This window comes from Diabrotica undecimpunctata, chromosome 4 (assembly GCF_040954645.1).
Source record: "Diabrotica undecimpunctata isolate CICGRU chromosome 4, icDiaUnde3, whole genome shotgun sequence".
Taxonomy (NCBI): Eukaryota; Metazoa; Arthropoda; class Insecta; order Coleoptera; family Chrysomelidae; genus Diabrotica; species Diabrotica undecimpunctata.
Window position 1 is genome coordinate 130,305,900 of NC_092806.1, and position 25,760 is coordinate 130,331,659.

General features: G+C 33.2%; 1 protein-coding gene across 1 annotated transcript in view; it reads right to left on the minus strand.

Annotated features, from left to right (window-relative positions):
* Positions 1–3,031: 3,031 nt before the first annotated feature.
* The window catches only part of LOC140440011 (putative inorganic phosphate cotransporter), a 31,277-nt gene continuing 8,548 nt past the window's right edge, over positions 3,032–25,760 (minus strand). Inside the window, exons 4-8 of the mRNA XM_072530243.1 lie at positions 25,549–25,648; positions 12,848–13,036; positions 12,442–12,741; positions 4,752–4,990; positions 3,032–4,623 (exon numbers count right to left, since the gene is read on the minus strand). Coding sequence (XP_072386344.1) covers positions 4,417–4,623; positions 4,752–4,990; positions 12,442–12,741; positions 12,848–13,036; positions 25,549–25,648 — 1,035 coding nt within the window. The 3' untranslated portion in view covers positions 3,032–4,416. The remainder of the gene's footprint in view (positions 4,624–4,751; positions 4,991–12,441; positions 12,742–12,847; positions 13,037–25,548; positions 25,649–25,760) is intronic.

Sequence of the window (25,760 nt, forward strand, 5' to 3'; positions counted from 1 at the left end):
TGCAACGTCAAGAAGAATTATTTTTACACTTATGTTTTCGAGTTCAAATCTATTTCTGTGGTGTATTTTTGTAAAATAAAGGCCAATTTACAGGAATATTTGTTTATTTTCAATATATATATATATATACATAGCAGCATATGCAGCCTACCATAGCATGTTACATAGATCAATAGAAATTCCCATGTTAAAAAACAACTTCCAGATAAAATTGAATATCATTAAGCAAATTAAAATAAAACAAATAACAATAAATAAATTTTAAATGATAAACTACATACCTAATTAAGCCCTGAAATTAGTATTTTCACCACCAGAGAAAAAACCCAGTACCTTCGGCTCGATTACATATGCAGGCAAAATATCAACAAAAATAGCCAAACACATAAAAAACAAAGGAATAACACCAGCTTTTAGAACAAACAACAACTTAGGCAAATATATTAAGAACAACAAGAGTCTAAAGAAAAAGCACTTCTACAGTGGCGTATACAAACTTAAATATGGCGACTAAGTTGTACAAACTGGTATAATTTTTAACAAATATATAGCAGAACATAAAAGGGCTTCCAATAATAAAAAAACGTTTCTACGTACGCACTTCATCTTCTAGACCATAATCATTATTTTAATGAAGAATTTTAAATTATTCTCATTTAAAATAAAGGCCTTAAGGTATCCTTATTACAATTTATGGAAATTAACAATTTAAAAAATACAGATATAATTCTGGATGACCAACTTGAGACAAAAAGTTCTCTCCTACTCAATTTATTCAGTTAAAGACTATAAAGTGTAAACGCATATATTCTAATTTCTTTCTATTATTCACTCTGTTAATCATGCTATCGTACTCGAGATTTCCATCAATTTTATCGTTATTTCTAGTTTGTAGAAGGAAGTATATCTACAGTTATTACAACAGGGAGACGAACATACAAAACAACAATATAAAAACTTGAATAAAGAAGTCAAACGAGAAGTGGTTAAAAAGAAAAATAGTACATGGGAACAAAAATGCCATTACCTAGACAACCATATAGGAGGAACAAAGAGCTCTGAAGCCTGGAGAACTATAAAAACGATGAGAACAACGACAAAAAACCTAGTCATAATAAATAGAATACCAGAGAACACATGGGTAGAGCATTTTGAGATATTATTAACAGAGAGAAGAGAAAGGTTTAAACAGACAAATGAACAAGTGGAAGTAAAAGGAAGAATCGAAATATCAATAGAACAAGTGAATGAAGCAGTTAAGGGAATGAAATTTAAAAAATCTCCAGGCCCAGGCGGAATACATCCAGAGTTGATTAGGTATGGATCATCAAAACTGTTTGAGATGATCCGAAAATTATTCGAAAGATGCTTAAACGGAGAAGAAGTTCCGGAAGAATGGAGACAATCGTATATCTCTCTAATACATAAGAAAGGCACAAAGATGGATCCTAAAAACTATAGAGGGATCGCAGTGATTGCTAATATAGGTCGACTATACTCAAAAGTACTACGAAACCTGATAGAAAATGATATTAAAGACAAACAACCCGAAGAACAAGCGGGATTTAGGACCGGACGCTCCACTATGGATAATATCTTCACATTAAAAATTGCAATGGAAAAACGAGTGCAGAGAAATAGAGAAACTCATATAGCTTTAATAGATTTGGAAAAAGCATATGACAGTGTACCGATCTCCCAACTATGGATAGAAATGGGTAACTTGAAAATAAACCCAATTCTTATTAACGCCACTCAAAAATATTACGAACAAAACTTTGCAAGAATTAAAATGGGACAAGAAATCACCTCTCCTTTTCAAACAACAAAAGGACTAAGACAAGGCTGCTGTCTGTCACCCACCTTATTTAAAATCTATTTGGACAGATCCTTAGTGAAATGGGTTAAAAAATGTAGAAACATGGGAATAACGGTGGAAGAAAACAAGCTATATACACTTTTCTTTGCGGATGACCAGGTAGTAATTGCCGAAGACAGCTACGATCTTAGCTATATGGTAAGAAAACTGCAAGAAGAATATGAGGTGGCAGGTCTGAACATGAATATGACAAAATGTGAATATCTCTCGGTGAAAACAGATGAAATATGTTACCTAGTCTTGGAAGACGACAAAATCAAAGGCGTGCAATCCTGCAAATATTTGGGGGTCATTTTCAACAAGAAGGAAAATAGCGCAGATGAAATCAGGGAAAGAATAAACAAGGGCAGAGCAGCGACCCGTGCCTTAAACTCTCTTCTCTGGCAAAAAGCAATTCGACGAGAAACCAAAAAACACATTTACGGTAGTATAGTCCAAAGTATTACACTTTACGGTTCGGAAGTATGGGACGTCACCAAAGCTAATAGAAACAAACTTATGACGACATAAATGGATTATCTGAGACGAAGCTGCGGTAGATCGAAACTGGAGAGAGTTAGAAATGAACAAATAAGAAACGAAATAAAAATGGAGAGAAATATCAATGATGACATAGAAAGAAAACAATTAATCTGGTTCGGACATGTTAAAAGAATGCCAGAGTACAGATTGCCTAGGAGAGTACTGGAATGGATCCCTCCTGAAAGAAGAAAGAGAGGACGACCACGGAAAAGTTGGCACAACGATATTGATGAAGCAATGGCGGCAAGAGACTTAGAAGAGGCAACTGCATATGACAGAAAAAGATGGAAATTGGGGGCGGAGAAGCGGCGACAGCCGTAATAAATCCGTTATTATATATATATATATATATATATATATATATATATATATATATATATATTTCTAGTTTGTTATTGGGTGAACTTTTTCTTTGGTAATCTAATCGTTATTTTGTAACAATGAAATATATTTTTTTATCCTGTTCATCTTGCTTTACCTATTTTTTCTTCTGCTCCTCATCGTTGAAATAATCGTAATATTATACTAGATTCTATCATTTTATTTTTTCGCTCATCCTCACGATGTTGACCCTAAGCTATTTTGCTTTAATGCTAAATAAAATAAAAGGTAAACACATCCATCTTTTGATATATCTTAAACATTTTATTAATAAAAATAATAAATAAATATAAAAAAATTAATAAATCTACATTGCATCATTATAAAAAATTTAAATTACAAGCTAAAGAAGGTACATACAATAAAAGATATGTTAAGAGGACTTTTACTTTCTAAATTGTAAAAAAAAGAATTTCTAAATATTGAACAAAAAAATATTATATTTATGACCGTATTTTTCCTTTCTATTATTAGCAATGCTTTGATGTATGGAAAAAATTTTTTAACACTTTTAGTTGTTTTTCATCACTGCAGAGTGTTTCTTCCAAAATATTTATTTTGATTTGGCTTGTTATGGCGTTTTTCTACCTGCCTGTGACATTTTTTTGAATTCTAACTAGATTCTATTCGTGACACTTAAAACTAATAAATACACCTTTAAAAACTTAAATTATTTTTATATTGTTAAAGCCTATACACGATTCTAAAAAAATTTCGAAAAAAAACGACTATTTTGGGCGAACTTACCCCTGTACTAACAAGGTGGTGGGTTTTTTTTTATTACTTTTTAGAGGTTTAATTTGTAGACGTATATAAAAAGTATCAAAAAAGTTTTGGTTAACTGAGATTGGTGTGCTAAGTTTTAATTTTATCTCCAATTTTAACTCGGAACTTAGTAATTCAGATATGTTTTCTGCCGTAAACTGATTCCCTTTGAATTTTCTTTTCATATTATGCTTATTTCAATGCGTCCCCTTACTTCGACTGCTTTTTAAATGTAGGCATCTTTTCCAATCATTAAAATAATAATTTTCAATAAATTTTAATAATACATAACATGTGCTCGCTTTTATAAGTTTTAAAAAGCAATTGTCTAGTTGCTGGTGTAAAGGTGAAGCGGGGCGCACGTTGTTGTACATAAACGAGTTTTAGTTCAGGTGCGTATCGTTATAAATACAGCTATAACTTGGTTTTTGTTTCGAATTTCTTAATAAAATTTTAAGACAGTATTTCTTTGATACTAAGGATTGTTTTTACGAAAACAACAAAAACCGATTTTTGAAAATTTAGAAAGTAAAAGTTCCCTTAAAAACAAATTCTGCAAAGAACTTTCTGCATTTATCGTATTTATGACCAATTTCTTTAAATAAATTTTCCATTTAAATGTCTCTTCATATTTTTGTATATTAGTCTTTATTTTATTTTACTTTCTTTTTGTAATTTATAATATATCGGTTTTAGCTTAGTTTGTTTTGTTTGTAATTTCTGCAAGTCATTACACTATGTGAGACATTGTAGAAAGCAAGACAAAATATATTATCATAAATATATTATTTGATGCTACGAAAAAAACTAAGCGTTTAATGTTTCTTGAATGTTTAAAATACTTTTAAAATAATAATCTATCTATCTGTTTATACATTTTCCGTTTTTTCTGTTGTCTGAATATCATCATTTGTGAAATTGGAACTAGTATTTGAAAATTTCTTCATCATCTTATATTTTTCAGGATCATTCCATGGTTGTATTTCAGCAGTGCCCCATATGCAATAGATAATTGTTGTAATGGTATAACAGCCAAACGTCATCCAAAATACAGTTCTCCATTCCAATAATGTATGCTAAAACAAATATTGTTATATGTTAACTTTCAGCGTAAATACATTTTAAGGAGAAACTTTTTAAGAAAACAACAGTTTTATGCTTGATTCAAATTTTTTAATAATTAAAAAAGAAAAAGCCCACTTACATTTTCTGTTAGAGCTCCTGCCAAAAATGGTGCTATTCCACCTGCTATAGCTCCCAAGCCGTTAACAACTGCCATAACAATTCCTGCATAGTTTGGCGCAAGATCTAATGCATTTACTTTAAAACCGCAATAAAAGGTTGCTTTGAAAGCCATGGCTAAGGTAAACATGGTAACAGTTAGATTTTTGTCACATCCAGAGTAGGAGGCAGCCATTGAAAATACTGAAGGTCCCATAGAAGCTAAAAAATATTTATTCTTAATTTTTCTTTATTAATTATATTTCTTATTTTCTTAATTATATTTTGTGCATGGCTATAGTATATGTGGTAATTCTTAATATATTTTTAACGATAGAAAGACTTTTTATGTTATGACTTTTGCATTTATTTTGATTCTATAACAAGTGACAGAATAAATGTTTCATTTATGCTAAACGAAATACATAAATTTACATGGATGTCAAAATTCATAGACTTAACAGCGGTATTTTAGTTGTGTTGAAATCAGCAATAGTTATTGCCATTCCGTATATATAAATAGTTTTTCAGGCCTCCGGGCTGATATTTAGTTACATACTTTTTTCATTACCATTTTTTTAATTCTTTCAATCTTTTATTTATTACTGCCAATCAGGTGCTACTAATAAACTTAGATCAATATCTATTTAAACCATTTTTTTGTGTTTTACTTTTTGTTATCTATTGCCTTCTGACACAAAAATATCTTATTTTAATGCATATAGGCATTTGGTAAACATCTACCTATTTGAACACCCGGAGGAAAGAAAGGCCTAGTATATGATTCCAACGTGGCGTTATCAGCGAACCAAATAGGAAGCAGAGGTGGAGATAAAACGGACTGACTTTGATGAGTACCCTAGATGGATGATAGAGAGGAGAAGATGCCAACCAACACCGACAGAAGGACTCGAATCAATGATAAGAGAAACAATGAAGAATTGCATGAACAGAGTATATGAAAAAGAAAAATGCCTTATTGGTTTTGCGAAGAGATCGTCAATAAAAAAAAAGAAATGCATTGCCATTAGAAGATGGGCTACGAGGACAAGAGGTAGAGGAGATGTAACCGAAGCTACCAGACTTGATATAGTATTCAATGCACAAAGAAAGAAACTGACCAGGAAGATCCGAGCCAAGAAGATGAGGCACTGGAGAGAACTGTGTGGCAAGTTGGATGAGGACGTTTGAGGTCAGCCATATAAAATCGTAATAAACCCGTTCAAGCTCAGCTCTGTATATAATGCTACTGGACAAGAAGCTTGAAGTTACCCGAGAGTTCTTTCCATCCGGCCTTTGGCATGGAGAGCAGTGAAACACCGAAGCTGAACGAGCTGTATCTTTTACCATAGATGAACTCAACGAATCGTTGACACGTTGACAGACACGAAAGCCTCCGGGACTCGATGGGATACCACCAGAAGCGGTGAAACGTATTGGAAATCTGGAGCCGACGTGGCATTTGGAACACATGAATGCACTGTTTAAAACTCAGCGATTTCCGACAAATTGTAAGATCTCGAAGTTTGTGCTACTCCCAAAGGGGGAAGACAAGTATCGATCTGTTTGCCTTCTGTCGTGCATAGGTAAATTATATAAGAGGCTTCTAAGAGGGCGAATCCACATAGTCATTGAAGAGTCAGGCGAGGTGTCACCCAGGCAGTACGGTTTAGAAAGAACAGGAGCATAGTGGATCTGGTGATGGAAGTTTTGTGGGAGTTGCGCGGGGTGGGGTTTAACCAGAGGTGGGTGATCTTACTGTTGTTTGACTTCCGGAATGCTTTTAACACATTAAAATGGAAAGGGCTAATAACGGCTTTATGAGAGAGAAAATGTCCAAGGTTCTTGATGAATTCGGTCTCGGACTATCTATAAGAGAGAAAAATTATAGTAGAAAAAGAAGTGGTGGTTGATGTGACCCTTGGTGTTCCGCAGGGATCAGTCCTAGGACTCACGCTGTAGAATTTGACATATGGCGGGGTTGTGAGCCAACAATGCGGAAGGAGTGTAACCCCTGTAAATGGATGAAAATACATGGCCTAGAACTGCCTGCAGGTAAGACTGAGGCCATAATTCTCAAGGGAGCAAGGAAAACATTCAAATGTGCAGGAAAGAGAGTGGTTTCAAAGAAATGCGTGAGATATTTAGGTATGACTCTAAGTCAAAACGGAAGGTGAGGGAAGCACGTAAAGGAGGTGACTCAAAGAGCTGCGGCCAGATCATGCCCAACATCGGACTGTCCAAAACTGAGAGGAGAAGGGGTCCTTCATTCTGTTGTCCAATCGATTGCCTCTACGCGGCGCCTTTCTGGCGTAGTGCAGTTTTAATAAAGGCGTACAAAAGACATCTTACACGAGCAGATAGGAGGAATCAGTTGGGGGTGGCATGTGCATAAGTCTCTGCAGAGGTGTATGCCAATGCCCATACTGGTGAAGGAAAAATGAAAAGTATACGAGAGAAAAAATGAAGACGTAGCAAGAGAATGTTCAAAAAAAAAAGGAAGAACGGCAGAGTTCTATTATGGTGTGGCAAGAAGAATGCTACGAGATGATAAGAGTGGCGCAGTTGACGAAGTCGCTGATTCCTAAACTGCGAAGAGGATGGACTGCGGGCATTGGCGTTTGGATTACTTTCTGACGCAGATGCTCACAGTACATGGTCGTTTCAGGGCATACTTTTACATAATAGAAAAGGCTAAATATGACAAATGCTTATACTGTGAAATAACGAATACTGTCTCACACACTCTATTTGTATGTGATAAATGGATAGCTGAGATGAGCCTGCTTAAACGGGAGCTAGAAAGTAGAGTGCAATCATTTACTGAACTAGTGTAGGAGATGCTTAGGTGGTCAGATTGGTGGAGAGCAATGCATATATATGTGAAGAGAACGTTGGAGAGAAAGGAACAAGTACAAAGGCGAAACGAATGGAGGCATGTTGCCCAGGAGCAATCAAAAATATAAGACAGAATAAGAAGGGTCAAGACTGAACAGAAAGGAACAAAGGAATGGAAGGAGTCAGTCATAGTGAGAAAGTTCAAAAATGCGTCACAGTTGTGCCTGAATGTGACATCGGCTGAATGATGTGAATACGTTTCGTCCCAATCAGGCTGGTCCGGCCGGTAATTTATGGTTGAGAAGGGTGTTTTTTTAAGCAGGTAGGTCTTTGACATTGACGGCGATGGTGTCCGAATATCCCCTGTGTGTGATCTTGTATATCATTGTTACCACGTTGGAGTATCCTGCATAATCGAGGCTGGAAGGCGGTTCTACCGACCTTCTAGAAGCTAAGTATATTTCCAACATTTTGACCACCCCCCGACAAAAAGTGTATGATTTCAGATTCTATAATGTATGCTTCTAGGGGGAAATGGCTTATGGCAAAAGAAGTAAAGAACCAGGACAAAACCAAATGGGCAAAACTTATTTGAATCACCAGGTTTGGACTTATATCTGGATTTATAAAAGACTTACTATAGGCATCATACTCTGCGGCAAATTTAATACCACAATCAGGTATATAATGCAATACAAAATGGACTTCAAATTTAGGAATTACCATTTCCCAAAGTCCCCAGAATTTCAAAATCATTAAATTTTCAGAAGGAATTAAGAGGGATTTTGTCCTCCAATCCTAAATGGTAAATATCTTAATCTGGTGAGTGAAGAAAAGTTTCTTGGGATAATAATAGAATCAAGGCTTACTTGAAATTGGCAAATAGAAGGAATAACCAATAAAGTGGTAATTACATTAATGATAGCCAGACAAACTCATGAAAAAAAAATGTGAGGTTTGAAACCAGACATGGATTTATAATATGGCGGTAAAACCAACAATTACAATTGCATTAGTGGTATGCTGGCTAAATGTGTAAAAAAAGTGCCATCCTCAAACTAAGTAAGGTGCAAAGATTTGTTTGCTTCGGATAACAGGGGTTATGAGAGGCACACGATTGTCTGCTATGAAGACCCTACTCTTCATCCATCCTTTACATATAACTATAAAGGGAAATGGGAGGATGGGATATTATACATTGCGAAAAAACCTTAATAATGTACCTTTCCAAGTAGACGAGAGAGATAGGGCAGGAGAAACTCTCGACCCAGACTGCAGGGTTATACCTGGCATACGAGCGGGTCTAAAATTACAAAAGAAATTAACTGAATGCTTTCGAACTGAAGCGGAACAGATGAAATCTAAGCTAGTGTGGAAATTTCGAGAGGAACTCGACAGACTGACGAAACATAACAGTTGTACACTGGTATAGGAAGTGACACGGCAATAAAAGACCTCAGATAAGAAGCAGAATTACCAGTAAAACATCAACTACAAAATACTTCGGTCCTAATTATGTCTGATTTCTATTAGGACATAATCTATCTGACTTTCCACTTTTCCATTGGGGGTTACCTTTTGAATATCGTTATGACAAAAATTTGTGCTAGATATTTTCATTTTGTTCTTTATAGCAAATTTAATTAACTTTTCTATTTTTATTTCATTTTTTATGCAAACTTCACCCTCCTGTTATTTTTCTCTATATTTCCTTTTTTCTGACTTTCGCATTCACGTCTTCAATGATAATTTTTATATCGTATTACTGTATATTCTCTATTAGGGTGCTTAACTTTTTATAGAACTCTGTTTTGATTTCTAAGTCTTGATCTTCAGTGGGCACTTGTATGGTAATGATATTTGTTAATGATATTTCAATACTTTCTCCTTACTCTCAAGTAACAGATTCGGTCTGTTGTTGGTTAAAAATCTATAACTTTACTTTCTTGGTCACCATGAATTCTACTCCAAGATATCTCTTGATACCCTCACTCTTAAACGGGATACTCTTTTCCTAATCTTATTATTTATTTTCCAGTTGTTTCGTTTCTTAAATGGCAAGGATATCTATTGTATATTTTTCCCATATTTGATCTAAGTTTCTTTAAGCTTGTAAGTTCGAATCCAAACAGCCTATGGTGGCGAACGCGGTGTTGAGTAATGAGTAAATATTTTACGACTTACGTATTCCCGTTTACGTATTTACGTCTAAGATAAATTATAAATTATAAATAAGTTTTTAAAAAGAAGTGCAGAACCATCTACGTCTGAAAGTGGCAGTAGCAGCAATAAAAAGAAAAGCAGATTCTACATTGATGAATATCTTAAATATAGTTTTACCGTTATTTCCAATAAACCACAATGTGTTATTTGTGGACAAGTCTTGTCAAAAGAAAGCATGAAGCCATGAAAGTTACTTCGACATTTAAATAGCAAACATCCAGATAAAAAAGACAAGCCCGTAGAATTCTTTGAAAGAAAGCTGAACGTCCTTCACAAACAGCAAGACAGTTTTCCCTTGGCAACCACTACTAATGAAAAAGCATTATTAGCAAGTTATAAAGTTGCTTATCGTGTTGCCAAAACTAGTAATCCGCACACAATTGCTGAAAATCTGATTTTTCCAGCAGCTGTTGAAATGGTACATATAATGTGTCGGGAGAGAGAGGCTGCAAAATTAAATACAATACCTCTGTCAAATAATACTATCCAAAGAAGAATTAGTGATATGGCAGAAGATATTCAAGCGCAAGTTGTGGAAAATCTTAATAAATGCATGTACTTCTCTCTTCAAATGGACGAATCCACAGATATATCTAACTGTGCCCAATTCATTACGTTTGTAAGATATGATACAAATAATGGCATTCAAGAAGATATTTTATTTTCCATTGGAGACCAATACCACTGGAAAATGTTTACTCGACACTTTTGTGAAACGTACAAGTAAATAAGATATTGACTGGGGTAAATGTATTGCTATATGCACAGATAGCGCTAAAGCTATGACAGGACATAAATCTGGTCTTGTCGTCAAATTACAAGAAATAATGCCTAATGCCAAATGGAGACATTGTTTTTTACATCGAGAAGCTCTTGCGTCTAAAGTTTTACCTCCTGAGATGGACTGTGTTATGAAAACCATCATTAAAGTTGTAAATTCCATTAAAGGAAAAGCTTTGCAGACCCGTATTTTTAGAAAAATTTGCAAGGACATGGGTGCTTTATTTGAAAATCTTCTCTATTACACCGAAGTAAAGTGGCTTTCAAGGGGCAACGTCTTAAAAAGAGTATTTCACTTAAGAGCAGAGCTTTTAATGTATTTGAAAGATGAGAAGTCCCCATATGAAAATCAATTTTCCGATCCTATTTGGCTTCTGAAACTAGGTTTCCTTGCTGATATTTTCGAGCAATTAAATATTTTGAACAGTAATTTACAAGGTCGCGACATTAATATAATTACAGCCACAGATAAAATTAAGGCGTTTCTAAGAAAAATCGATTTATGGTCGACCTCACTTGGCAAAAAACAACTCGATTCATTCCAGTGCCTTCAGGAAATTATGGATAATGTATCCAATTACAGTGCTACAAATTTTAAACAAGTTTTTGCTGACATACATGTTACTTTGCTCAATTTAAAACAACAGCTCTGTGATTATTTCCCCGAAGAAATTCAAAACAGTTACGATAGTTGCAGATGGATACTAAATCCGTTTTTAGCCGATTCCTTTCAGCATGTTGGAATACCAATAAACATGAAAGAAAAACTTATTGAAATATCAAGTGATGGAATGTTGAAGCTCCAATTTTTTTCCCAGAACTCGGACCAATTTTGGACCGAAAAGATGCAGGAATACCCCCAGTTGGCGAGTGAAGCTGTAAAATGTTTGGTTCCATTTGTAACATCATATTTGTGTGAGTTAAGTTTCTCGTCTATAGCTATATATCTCGGAGATAGCATCATAAAAAAAATTTAATTGTCTCGTACTTGAAAATGATATAATTGTGTGTGTCTCAAATACACAGCCTAGATTTGAAAGATTAGTTTCACAGAAACAGGCGCATAGCTCTCATTAAGATTATAATGTTTGACTTTGTTTTACTCTTTTATTTTTACAGACTTTAATATTTAGTTTTATATTTCGTCTGATAATTAATTGTTAATTTCTATTTACGGCGTTGTTAAAATAAAAATACATGAATATGAAATACGAAATAAAATGATCTAACAAAGTGGTGCTTTTGTCTTATTTTGGAAATGTTCGGCGACCCCCCTAGTACCTCATGGCGACCCCCCAGGGGGTCGCGACCCTCACTTTGGGAAACACTGCCTTAGATTATTGTCTTTCTTTTCTGCCTAGTATTTTATTTTCCATAGTCGTAGTATTTCTTTTTCCATACTTAGTAATATGCCTAAACAAATTCAACATTTTTAGATATATAAAAATTTACAAGAATAGTCTGGCCACTGTTTCCACCACACATCCCTGACTACTTTTGTAAACACAATTGAGTATACCTCAATATTAAATAGATAAGAAAACTGGACTTCTTCTAGCTGGAATTAGCAGTAGGATACATAAAAAGTTCTTTTCAAAATCAAATAAATTTATTCCGCGACTTTCTTGTGGCGTAGAAAACACTTTGTGTTACTCAGTTAGTTTTAGTCGTATCAAATTTTTATTCTTACCTTGTAAAATAATATATTATATTAAAATAAGATATTTTCTTTGATTTTGTTTGAATTTTATTACAATTTTTTTTGTCAACTGCATTTTTTTTCATTTGCTAGTAAAATATATTAGTTTTTCTAAATAAAAAATTATACTTACAGATTATGGTAAACAATTTTCTCGCGAAACTAATTTTCAAATATTTCCTAGTAATAAGAAAGTCACACAACCATCCTGAGAACATTGAACAGATCCACATTACCAGATAGGGAATCGAATTCCAGATTCCATTATCCACAATACTAAATTTTAAAACGTCGCTCATATAAGTAGGTAGATCAGTGAGCAACGTGAAAAATCCCCAATCGTGACCTAATTGTGCTGCCACCAAGGCCCATATCGGTGGGGATGTCCAGATCGCCTTCCATGGAGTAGGTTGTCTCTTTTTTGCAACTGAATCTAAAATGCAAATGGGAAATATTTATTCTTTTGTAAATAGTTGTTAATAAATTATAATAAACTATAAATTATAAAATACTTGTCAGTCTATCAATATTATACTAACCTATTTTGGTTTTTAAATATTCGAGTTCTTTTTCAGTTATAAATGGATGCGTGCTTGGTTCTGAATAGCACAGAAGTTGCCATAAAATACACCATATAACCCCTCCGCTACCGAAGAAGTAGAAGCATGAACTCCAGTTACCTGTTGCCTTTATTAAAGCACCACTCACTAGATTGGTTAGTATTGTTCCTAAAAAACGTTACTTTTATGTAATCTAAATTTACTTAAACTAATGTTTTTATTAATGTACAGATGGAGTGGATATATATATATATTATATATATATATATATATATATATATATATATATATATATATATATATATATATATATATATATATATATTAGAAGTGATTATTTCGACCAAAAAATAATTTATAAATACGTTCAAATTATCGGGTAAAGTGGTCTATAATAAAAATCTTTCTTTTTTCTAAATTACTCAATATTTCGCAATTTATTTAAAAGCTTCCTCATGAGTAAACTAAAAACAATTTGAACATTACAAAAAATGGCGTACAAATACATTTTAAAACACTCACAGAATTTAAAAGATTTCGCAAATAAAAACTGACATTGAAGTATTTGAAATATTGAATGTCAAGATTAAATTGTCTTAAGCACGTTCGTTACAGCTATACGATAAAAAATTAAAATTATTTCAAATGTAAAAATAAAAATAACAATAAAAGAAAAGTTAGAAGAATAATATTTATTTGATGAATTATTAAGGTTAGTTGTTATTAAGATGAATGTTGGCTATTTTTAATATTTATAAATTTTGTTCAATATGTTACAATATATGTTACTTAACTGTCCAGTGTCCGTTTTATAATTTAAAGTGTTTTTATTTTTGTTAATGTAATACATTTCAAGAAATAATCTACTTTTGTAGTTATCAGTCTGTGCCAAAATGTGAGCTTTGTTATAGTCTAGCATATGACCAGTGTTTTCATAGTGCTCAACCACTGCGCAAGTATTTTTTCTCAAGCGGCAATCACTTTTATGTTGTGTGATGCGTTGTTTTAGCCATTGTGATGTTTGACCAATATAGCTATTTTGACATCCTAAACATGGTATTTCATAAACGACATTACTTTTATATAAGGTTGGTACTGGGTCTTTGATTTTTGAAAATAGTTGTTTGCTGTTCATGGTATTATATTTAGCTATACTAATATTAGGAACATTTTTGAATATAGATATGACAGAATGAGTTAGACCATTATTAAAGGGAAGTTTTTTATGTTTGATTGATTTGTTATTATCATCATGGACGGGACCGTCATAGAAATTAGTGCTGTAAATCAGTTTTTTTTTAATTTATTTAGGATATCCGTTGTTACGAAAAATTTTGTATATTATGTTCAGATTTTTTTGTAAAAAGTTGTCATCAACAATGGACATTATCCTGTTTTTCATACCTATAGTGTATTTTTATGTATGAGAGAGTAATAAAACAATAAATTATGTATGCAAATCCCTAAACTGTTGATACGGGTGACTCAATGAAAAACAGATATTTGTCAACAAGTTTACAGAAGTATATAGGAAAACAATTTTAAATTGACTATGACCACCAGGTATAAAGATTGGAGCAGAATAGAATACAATAGTTTTGAGGGTTACTAATCCCTAAATAAAGTTGCCAGTGTCGGAGTGATGGAGGTTAACAGGTACTAATGAATTTGCAAGAAATGTAAGATGTTTATTTTATTGGTTATATATAACCAATAAAAGTTTAATAAATACCTACCTATTTGCAAAATAAAGTTTAATTCTTTAGATACAATAAAACGTTTTATTTTATCTGAAATGAGTGCATTCCACGAAGTAAGGGTTTCAACAATCAAACATTTAATTCTTTAATTCCAGGAATCTACGACAGTAATTGACTAGATAATTACCTTCTAAACTTATTCCACAGAAAATGTGATAGTGGGTTTTTCCATTTTGTAGGAAGGTCCAAGTGGCGTATTCAAAATTCTTAACAGTTCACTAAAAGTAGGTACTTCAGTTGCAAGGTGCAGTTTATTGTGTATACTAGTGTTATGGAAAATTTGGAAGTGCCGTGTAAACGCCGAAAAATTGGTCCTTTAACAGTTAATGAAAAAACATTAATATTTAATTGTTTTAAATCATTTACAGACAAACGTTTATGTGAAAGTGTTGATGAGACCGTTGAGTTAGTTAGCAGTACACTTGGTGTTGGGAAATCTACGATTTACAGAGTTATTAAAGAAGAGAAATGTGGTAGTTTTCAAATGCCACGTAATGCTCCAGGGAAACCAAAATTTCAAATAGAATATCATTTTAAAGAAGGACTTCGACGGAAAGTGCATGAATTCTTCTTTAGACAAGAATTTCCAACATTGGATAAAGTTCTTGTCTCAGTTCGAGATGATAAGGATTACCCAGAAATTAGTCGAAGTACGTTATGGAAACTTTTAAAAGAAATAGGCTTCCGCTGGAAAAAGAATCCCAGAAAGTCTATTTTATTAGAAAGAAGCGATATTGTCATATGGAGAAGACATTTTCTAAGAACCATAAAGGAAATGAGAAACCAAAAAAGAAAAATATTTTATCTTGATGAAACATGGATCAACGAGGGTCATACACCAAATAAATTTTGGCAGGATGAAACTGTTACAAGTCAAAGGCACGCTTTTGTAAATAACTTATCTACTGGTTTAAACCCACATCAGGAAAGGGACGCAGGCTGATAATAGTACACATTGGCAGTTCAGACGGTTTTGTTGAAGGTGGTTTATTAACTTTTGAATCAACTCGTACCGGTGACTACCATGAAGACATGAACGCTGATGTCTTTCAAGAATGGTTCGAACAAATGATAGATCTTCTTCCTAAGAACTGTGTAATAGTAATGGATAATGCAAGTTATCACTCCAGACTTATAGAAGGACTGCCCACAACCAAGTGGTTAAAAAAAGACTTGCAGAATTGGCTGAGTTCAAAAAATATTACGTACCATCCCGGATCTATAAGAAAGGAACTTTATTCGTTGTGTGCCCTTCATAAAGAAAAATTTAAAAAATACGAAATTGATGAAATTGCCAAAAATCGTGGAATGACAGTACTTAGATCCCCACCATATCATTGTGAATTAAACCCGATTGAACTGGTATGGGCACAGATAAAGAGTGAAGTTTCAAGAAAAAATACCACTTTTAAAATTCATGATGTTAAACAGTTGTTTTTGGAGGCCGTAAATAATGTAAAACCTGAAAACTGGGAAAAGGCAGTAAATCACACTATTAAAGAAGAGGAAAAAATGTGGAAGCTGGACAATATTACTGATAAAATGATCGAGCCAGTTATTATAAATCTTGGTTCTGAAAGTTCATCTTCTGAATCTGATTTGGATTTGTAACAAGTAGCTGTAAGTTTTATATTAATATTTTTATTCATCTATTTAACATACCTTAGACGGTTTTAAAAACTCTTTTTCTCTTTTGTAATTTTTAAAAATTAAAAAAAATGTGAATTTTTTAAAACCCTTTTTAATGTAGGCCAGTCAGTTCTAATATAGTGTGTGATAAAAGAGGTCACTTTTGTTTACATACACATAACACTTTATAACACTGAAATAATTCATTTATTTTTTACAATTATTCAAAGTAATTTTTCAATTAATCTTGAGCACGCCCATGGAGTGGTCGGAGGTACCAGTTAAAATTATGCTAATTACTCTCTCGTTCATAAAAATAAACTATAGTACGGTATTATATTTTTGACGGGTAGTATGGTTTGAATAGTAATTTATATACCTGCCTGATGCTGTCGGCTTTTGGTACCAATCCAATGTCAAAATATTATCATTTGTTCTTATTACTCTTGTGTCTAAAAATGGTATACTAAAATCTGTCTCAGTTTCAATTGTAAACTGAAGATGTTTATTAAATGAATTAAAAATGTTTAGTGTGGTATTGATGTGATAAGATGGAACTGCACATATGATGTCATCGACATATTTATATATAAACGGTAATTCAAAAGGTAATTGCGTAATCACATTATCTAAGAGATGATCAGTTACAATAGTTGCAAGGATGCGTAAAGTGATTTCAACAACTGTCAATCCTCATGAGATTTGAAAGGAGAAATATAGGTATTAGAGTTTTAAGAAACAATGTACATGGGAAATTAAAATACCGATTCGGGTTTTTCCTATTAAAATTTATTTGTTAGCGATTGTACCTGGCGATAAGTAGTAAAGATTAAGATTTTTGTAAGAAATATTTGCATAAATTATTTAGAATAAAAAGTGGGTAAATTGTTTTTCTATGATAGGCTAGAGGAAACACTCAATCCATACTGAAGAGTTATACCTGGTACAGAGACGGGTATATAACTGAGGAAGGATTGGATGCAGGAATATTCAGTAGTGGTGGAAATTTAAACATTTTAATTCTACGAATATAAAGGTTCCGTCATTTCGGAAGGCATCTAATTTGCATATTATCGTACTGGACAGAGATCAAAATTTGAAATTTCTACCTAAGCCACGCCTTAGAAGTAAATCATTTCAATATTCAGTAGCGCAGCAGTGCAGTTGAGAACAAGTTGTGTGTGTTAAATATTAGATAATTTTCTTTTCAAACAATCTTGCTGAAAATGGACGGAAAAAAACGTTATTAAAGAGCAGGGTCGTCAAATAATATTTAATGTGTATAATTATTTTGAAAATATAAAAAGTGAAATGAATACTCTGCTAATGTTAAAAAATAAGACTGCTGAAGCAACAGGTAAGGAGTTTCAATGCATTTAGTATTAATTTTTGATATTCAAATTCAATGTTTCAACACTTTTTACTTTTAGTTCTCAATGTTACTTATTTGTCTATATTTTATACTCTGCTCTTGTACCCCATTTTGCCTACCTTCGCTTCTCTTTTGTATTGGGTGTGTCGAGAATACCATTTTCGTCATATTTCATTTTTCATTCCTTCGATGTTTCCTAAATATCGTATTCTCTGTACTTTCGTTACAGTCGTTATTTTTAGCTATTATTACGTTTACTTCGTTATTTTGTTTACTACTTCTTGGTCTGTAGATAGTTCTATTACTATGTGATCATCTACACTTCCATGGTGTGTTTCCATTACTACTTCATTTTTATTTACCATAATTTTTTGTAAAATAATAACCACATTTACTGTAAAATAATTTTACCAAATTATCATTATTCCCCTAGCTAGTTCATTTAGTAGTAGATCGTCATCATTCATATATGGAGAAAGAGTTCATAGGCTCTTGTTTTCGTAGAAAGCTCTTATTTATTTATTTTTTAATTTTCTACTATCGCTTTGAGTTACTTCTCAATGTACTTTTTTGTTTCTTTATGTTGTCTGTTTAAAATTTGCAGAATTATTCCTGCAACATACCAATCATTTTGAATTATTATTTACGTCATCACCATCATTATCAATGGCGTTACAACTCGTCGTGAGTATTTGCCGCGTTTACTATTCCCTTGCATGTTTTTCGGTCTTGTGCCCATATTTTGTTGTTCTTCTTTGAAACATTCACATTAGTTATATAAATTTTTAAAGAGTATGTATATGGAGTTAATTTTATATCTTTAAAGTTTTCATTTACAAATTTAGATGTGCATATATTTTAGAAGAACAGCAATATTGACGGTAGTCTTTATAATATATAATAAGAGTCTCCCGTTTTATACCGCTTCGCGGCTTTGGGAGTATAGCAGGATAGTCTGCTATATCTAGGTCCTACGGTATACAAGGAAGGTAACATGGCCAGTGCTACGCTTCAACCGCCTATTATTACCCCTGGTTTTACCCAAGGTACTCATTTTATTCAGGCTGAGTCGACCTGGGGCCTATAGACATTTTTAAAAATGTCTAGTTGTTCTTGCCAGCAGTAGGATTCGAACTCCGAACCACCGGCGTGCGAGGCAAGCATCCTACGGCTTGCGCTACGCAGGCCCTAGTCTTTATTATATCGTTAATATATATTTAAAGATCGTCTTTCGTCCTACCCAGTCTTAAATCGGGTAGGTCCATGAAATTAGGCCTTTCCCAAAGACAGGAATATTTATGTTTACATGACTTTATTATATCACTAAAAGGCTTCCAAAAAAATAATTAAATCAGGTAGAAGTTCTAGGTACATGTAATTGGGACCATTCATTAGCATATAATTATCCTCACTCTTTAATATTTTGGTATTGTATGGTATTTGATATTTTGGAAAATACGCTTGACAATTAATTGCTATTTTAAAAATCCATTTTGTTAAACTTATCAATATTCAGAACTTAATGATTATTTTGTACAATAATAATAGTTTGTTTGTTCAAGTAAAACGTATTACGAAGGTATTATTGTTTTTGTCCCATCAAATATCTTACTGATCATTTTTCAAATGTTGGCTATATGTTCAAAATTATTGAAAACTAAAAAATCGCCTTTATTTAGTATAACATGTTTTAGCTGTATCTACTAAATAGTGCGCGCCACTGTCATTTAGTTAAAATTTCAATAACCAATGACCAACTTCAAAGGCGGTTCTTATACAATTTCGACATGCCTCGTAATATGCAAATTAGATGCCTTCCGAAATGACGGGACCTTTACCTCTGAAGAACATCAGCTACAAAATACTTTGATGCAGGGCCGACCGTAGGATTGCCAAAAATCACTGCTTGCAACCGAAAAAATTATGTATTTAAACACAACATAACTCTCATTGCAAGTGGAAAAATGTATATCGAACTGCGAAAAACAAGTAGTCATCAGCTCAGAGTCATATCAAGCTTCCTTACGGGGCATTAGCCAGTGAAGAGACACGGAGACACCTTTATACAATGGGGCTGTTTCAATTACAGACTTTGTAGCCAAGGATCTGAAACAGTCAACCATATATCTCCTGTACAAGCTGATTTCCGAATTCTACAAGGATTTGAGAATAAGTATCATGAATGCATAAAAGATGTAAAGTAAGCCAACTGGCTGCAGTACGATAGGTTCATAACAGACGGCTTTTAAAAGCAAAAAAATAAAACACCAAACTAGGAGAATATTGAAGATCTCGAAGAGAAAATTGAATATCTAGTTTTTAAAACTACATGGGTTACTTAGATTAATGAAATATTTGATAAACCAATTTTGTTTCTTAAAAATACAGTTAAGATTTGATTTTACGTATAGTGCCTCAATAATTCACTTATACGTATTTCGTCCTTTTAGGACTCATCGGAGCGACTCAGTAAGAAGCTGTAAATGTGAAATCAAATCTTTTCCGTCAAAGGAAGTAATAATAATTTTAAAATTCACTATTTGCTTTATTTTGTTTCTGTTTTTTCAAAAGGAATGGATTAGTTGTTTTAGGAAAGTACTTTAATCAAAAGTTTTATTATAAAGAAAAACTAAATCAATTTAATTTCAACCATTTTATCAGTTCTTGCTAATAAACAAGTAAATCTAAGATTTTATTAGGAAATCATGTGTCAAATAAATAGTTAATCTTAAGTATAATCAATCATTCATAAGAAAAACATAATAACGAATTCATTTGTAAAGATACAAACCATTATAAAATTGTCAATTAGCGTTTAAGGTCGATTAACTTTTAGTATACCTACTCCATGCAATGATAAATGATAAGGTTTATTTCATAGTAGATAATAATCGTAGGTAATTTTTTGATTTTTTGCCGCATCTCAAAGATTATATAGATAAAAAAAGACAAGATAATGTGTCTATTTATATCCTGTTTTGAAGGGTCGTATGTTACAATATAATTTTATCTCTGATTTGTTAGTTTAAAAATAGTATCAATTAGTAATATAAATATTATTATATTATTGTATAAAATAAGTCTGAATAATTTTAAGGGACTTAAGTTATTATTATTCACGTAGAGATATCGAGTAACATATGTGTTACAAAAATCTTGTTTATATATTTCGCAATTTTTTATACTTACAACGTTAATGAAACCCATGTTAAATGTTTTATTTAATGGAATTAAAGGACAATTGATTGTAATGAGAGCTACATTTCACATTTGTTTTGACATTTTAATTTCCAACCCGGAAATCGTTTTCAAATTTTTTTTGTAAATTAAGAAATTATTATTATTAATTTGCGATTTGTGGCAGTTTACTTGACAGTTAACTTACTCTGCCTCGAACTTATTATGTCCCGATATATAGGCAGAGAATAAATAACAATCAGAATGCCCACTCTCAGATGCCGCCTTTGAAGTTTTTTCAGCACGCGATCGCCATATTTTAAACGGAAACAAAGACTGGAATTGAGACATTTGTGACAAGCTACGACAGAACTGTAATTTAAATTTTTAGGGATAAATAATTTAGTGCTTTGGAAATAATTTAATATATTCTTCAACTAAAAGTACGAATAAAATAATAAATTATATACGGTCTGACAAAAATCCAAATGTCAAGTCCAATGTCTCCCTAAGATCCATCCATTTCTATTTCACCCTCAGATATACTAGTTAGTTTTGACATTGTTTCTATATTCACCAACATTCTATTGATGAAATCATATCCAACTTGGACCAATCATCAAATCTTTCAAGAAACATTATCTCGTATACAACACTGCATGTCTAAAACATACTTTTTATTCCAAAATCATTTCTTTCGTCAAATCAAAGGTGCCCCAAATGGAAAATTTCGAAACAACCGCCTTGTCCTCATCAAGTCTCGAACTCACCTGCTGCTTACGGTACGTTGATGGCACCTTTGCCATTTGGCCTCATGGTAAAGATACATTAAATCTCTTCCTCTCCCACCTGTATGGATACAACCCAGTATTCAGTTCACCATGAAAGTTGAATCTGAAGCGTCGTTGCCATTCCTTGATGTTCTTATTCAGAAACACCCACCTCAGAGTTTTTCCTATTCCGTGTACCACAAACCCACCCATACAAACCGTTATCTCAATGCCCAGTCACATCATCACCCCGCCCAAATCAATTCAGTTATCAACACTCTTGTTTCGCGTTCCATAAGTCTTAGCGACAAAAATCACAGATCATCCGAAATCAATTCAATAAGGCAAACACTCTTACAAAACGGCTACCACAAAATCCAAATCAATAGGAGCATTCAAAAGCCTCTAAAGCCCATTCCATCCAAAAAACCTTGCCGCCTGATCAACCCAAAATCTTTTTACCTTTTATCAAAGGCGTCACTGACAAGATCGGTAGAACTCTTAACCCTCTAAACATAAAAACAATCTTCACTACTCACTTTAAGTTGATCAATCTCGTTAGATCCGTAAAAGACCAAATTCCCAATGAAGACCATGGTGTCTACGAGATATCTTGTTTCAGTTGCCCAAGTACATGCATAGGACAGACAAACCGACGAGTCCACAACCGTATTTGCGAACATTCTGTATCTGTAAAATATTCCGATACTACTTCAACCCTAGCCAATATCATATTCAGACAAGTCACAAAATAGTTTTCGAAAGAACAAAATCCATCGCTCCTCTCCGCTCCTTAAAAAAGAAAATTATTCGTGAAGCCATCGAAATTGAAAAACGCCCTAACAGTTTAAACACGCATGATGACGGTAAAAGACTGCCGGCAACATACCATTCCCTCGCATAGTGAGAGTATAAAAACAACAAAGGGTAAGGCAGGTAGTCACTCGACACTGAGGAGTAGACAGATTGAGACCCCAGTGGCGTTTGGCGGTTCTTGTATTTCTGGAGAACAAGATACTAAGAAATTATTCGTGAAGCCATCGAAATTGAAAAACGCCCTAACAGCTTAAACACCCATTATGACGGTAAAAGACTGCCGGCAACATACCATTCCTTCGCATAGTGAGAGTATAAAAACAACAAAGGGTAAGGCAAGTCGTCACTCGACACTGAGGAGTAAAAAGATTGAGACCCCAGTGGCGTTTGGCGGTTCTTGTATTTCTGGAGAACAAGATACTGGTACGTCACGAGTGAGGGGAGTAGGCAAATTGAGATCCCGATCTCGAACGGAACCATCTTGATAATGTACATATATATACATATATATATATATATATATACATATATATATATATATATATATATATATATATATATATATATACATATATATATATAACCGCATTGAGAATTTGAAGAAAATCAAGAATTGTGTATTTGTGCATTACTTAAAATAATAACAGGTAAGGAACAGCTGAAGCAAATTTAAGTGAAAGAATATTATGGAGAAATGTAAGAATATACATTGAAATTGTCATGAAAGTCAAATAAAGAGCATAAAGTTATAAATATATAATAAAAAATTAAATAAACCTAAAGGAAATTCGTAAACAAGTTTGACCGCCAACTGATATGCTTTGTTGACGTGCGCACATGTCACCAGCTAAGACCGGCATATTTGAATCGACTCTGCGTATAATTACCCGCTGCGTAAAATTCACCCCCTCCTTCTCTTCTTAAGTAAAAGTAATATTTCGTCATATTTTTATGAACAAATCAAATAAAAAATGTTCGCGTGATTAATATTAATTTAAGAAAACAATATATAAATTAAGGTGACCAATACCTCATTTATATCAGCAAAGAAAAACATGATTTTAGCTTGAAAGTTTGTTAATTACAGATATATCTTTTATTTCCTAGTATTAATTATAGATTACATCAAGTTTTACTGGTGTCGATAACAGATAAGTTACTTTTCGTTAATGTACTTATCACTCTTATCAGTAGATTGTGTAAAACATTTTATTCACAACCATTAACGGTGTCTATAAGAAACGGACAAATGAATTCCATATTAAGGAATAAAGACTGGAAAACGCTTATTAACAGCACTCCAGGAAAGTAAACAAAATTTAACCGACCAAGCGGCCATAGGGGCCCTTATACGCCCTAAGGTGTACTATGGATTAGTTTGGGAATGCCTATAAGAACTCGATAAACTGGCGGAATATAACAGTGTCACGCTAGTGTGGGTTATATGCTACCGAAGAATATACGAAAAAGCATCATCCTCCACATCCAATGCATATTGGATGAACATGTAATATCAGAACAGAAGCAATGTGGAAAACCAGCAGTAGTCATACCAGGCTTCATTACCTAGCATGCGCCAGTCAAAGGACACCTTCATAAAATGGAACCGTTTCATAAAGAAGTAAGTTGCAGACCCAGTAGCAGAGCAACAATATCTTAAATGACTGCAAAACATTAGATCACAAGCGGCAAACATTTTTGGGACACTAACAAATGACTTCAACAACATATGGTACCCACCTAGTAGACCTGTATAAACTTTGTACAAGGTTGAAGAATCCTGGAATGAGTATCATGAGTAAATGTAACATATAGAATAAGCCAACTGGATGATCACCAATTTGATTGTAAAGTCAACGATGATAATGATAAAGTCTACAAACTAATAATTGTCAGTGTGTAAGTGACTTAACCCAAAATAGTGATAGATAGAGAGCATGAAAAGAGCAATACGATTTCCAAAATAATTCTCACACTTATAATTACTACGCTGTATTCTGTTAAGATATAAAAGTCGGAAGGAATTTAGTAAGAAGATATTCGTCGATTATAGGAGTATAAAGGTACAGTTTTCTAGACTGCTTAATGGAGAGTTTCATTGGAAATCGACCGTAGCTGATTTCGATTCAGATTCAGTGCGAATAATTACATGGTAGTAGGTGTAAACACAAATTAAATTAAAGAAATTAACAAAGCCAACTAAGCCTATGAAGAACACTTAAACATGTGCACACATATCACAGCAGATATATCCAACGAAAGAATAATACCAGATGATTAGTTGGAATCACTGTTTATAACATTACCAAAGAAAAGCAGGCTCATTAAATGCAGCGATTTGAGATAGTGCTAATAAAGATACTCTTATTAGAAGAGTAGGAACTAGAGAAACTTTATATTTGTTTCATCGACTACGAGAAGGCATTCGACCGAGTACAACACGATACACTTTTTGATTGCCTGCGGGCAGAAGGACTTGACCACTACGTTATAAGACTGCTAAAATAGTTCTATTAAAAGTAAGTATCCTCTATCCAAATTAGAGATAGTCATACTGAAAAACTACCCATCCAATGTGGAGTACGACAGGATTGTGTTTTGTCACCCAGTCTTTTTAATCTATACTCTAAAGAGATCTTTAGGAAGACTTTGGATGGCAGAAAAGAGGGAGTAAGACTAGGCGGAGAAGTAATCAACAAAATCAGATACGCTGACGATACAGCCGTTCTTGCGGAAAATTTGCAATAGCTCCAGACATTAGTAAACCTAGTCAGTGAAGCAAGTTATCGGAGAGGCTTTAAAATTAACATTTCAAAGGCAAAGTGGATGGATGGACAACACATTAGAGCTCGATTCTCGGCACCAATAACGACATTTCTACAAATGATGCAAGCTAACACCGTGCGTCGTAGAATACGTTAAGATATATGTTTCCCTGGGCTGATGTGCTATAGTTTCCTAAAACAGCGAGAAAGATGCGATTGGAGATCGGAATAATCCGAAAGAATCTTCGCAGTAAAAATTTCATACTGTATTATTATTGCTAATAAGGATACTGTTAAGGGTTCAAACATGTCTGTATATAATAAAAATGGGTAAATAAAAACTAATAAATTGTTCCAACATATAATGATTAACAAAATTAAAATAACTTACCAATTAAAGATCCTGAAAATACCAACGTCCCCAATTTTGCTCTTTCTGACAACGGTACCCATTTTGACAGAAGCGAATTAATTGCCGGGTGGCTTGGCCCCTATAAATGGTATTACTTTTGTTGAATTAAAATTTTTTTGGCATAAACTAATACTATATTAAATTAAAGTAAAACGCTAACTAAAGTTAAACTAAAAAGCAGAAAACAAAAT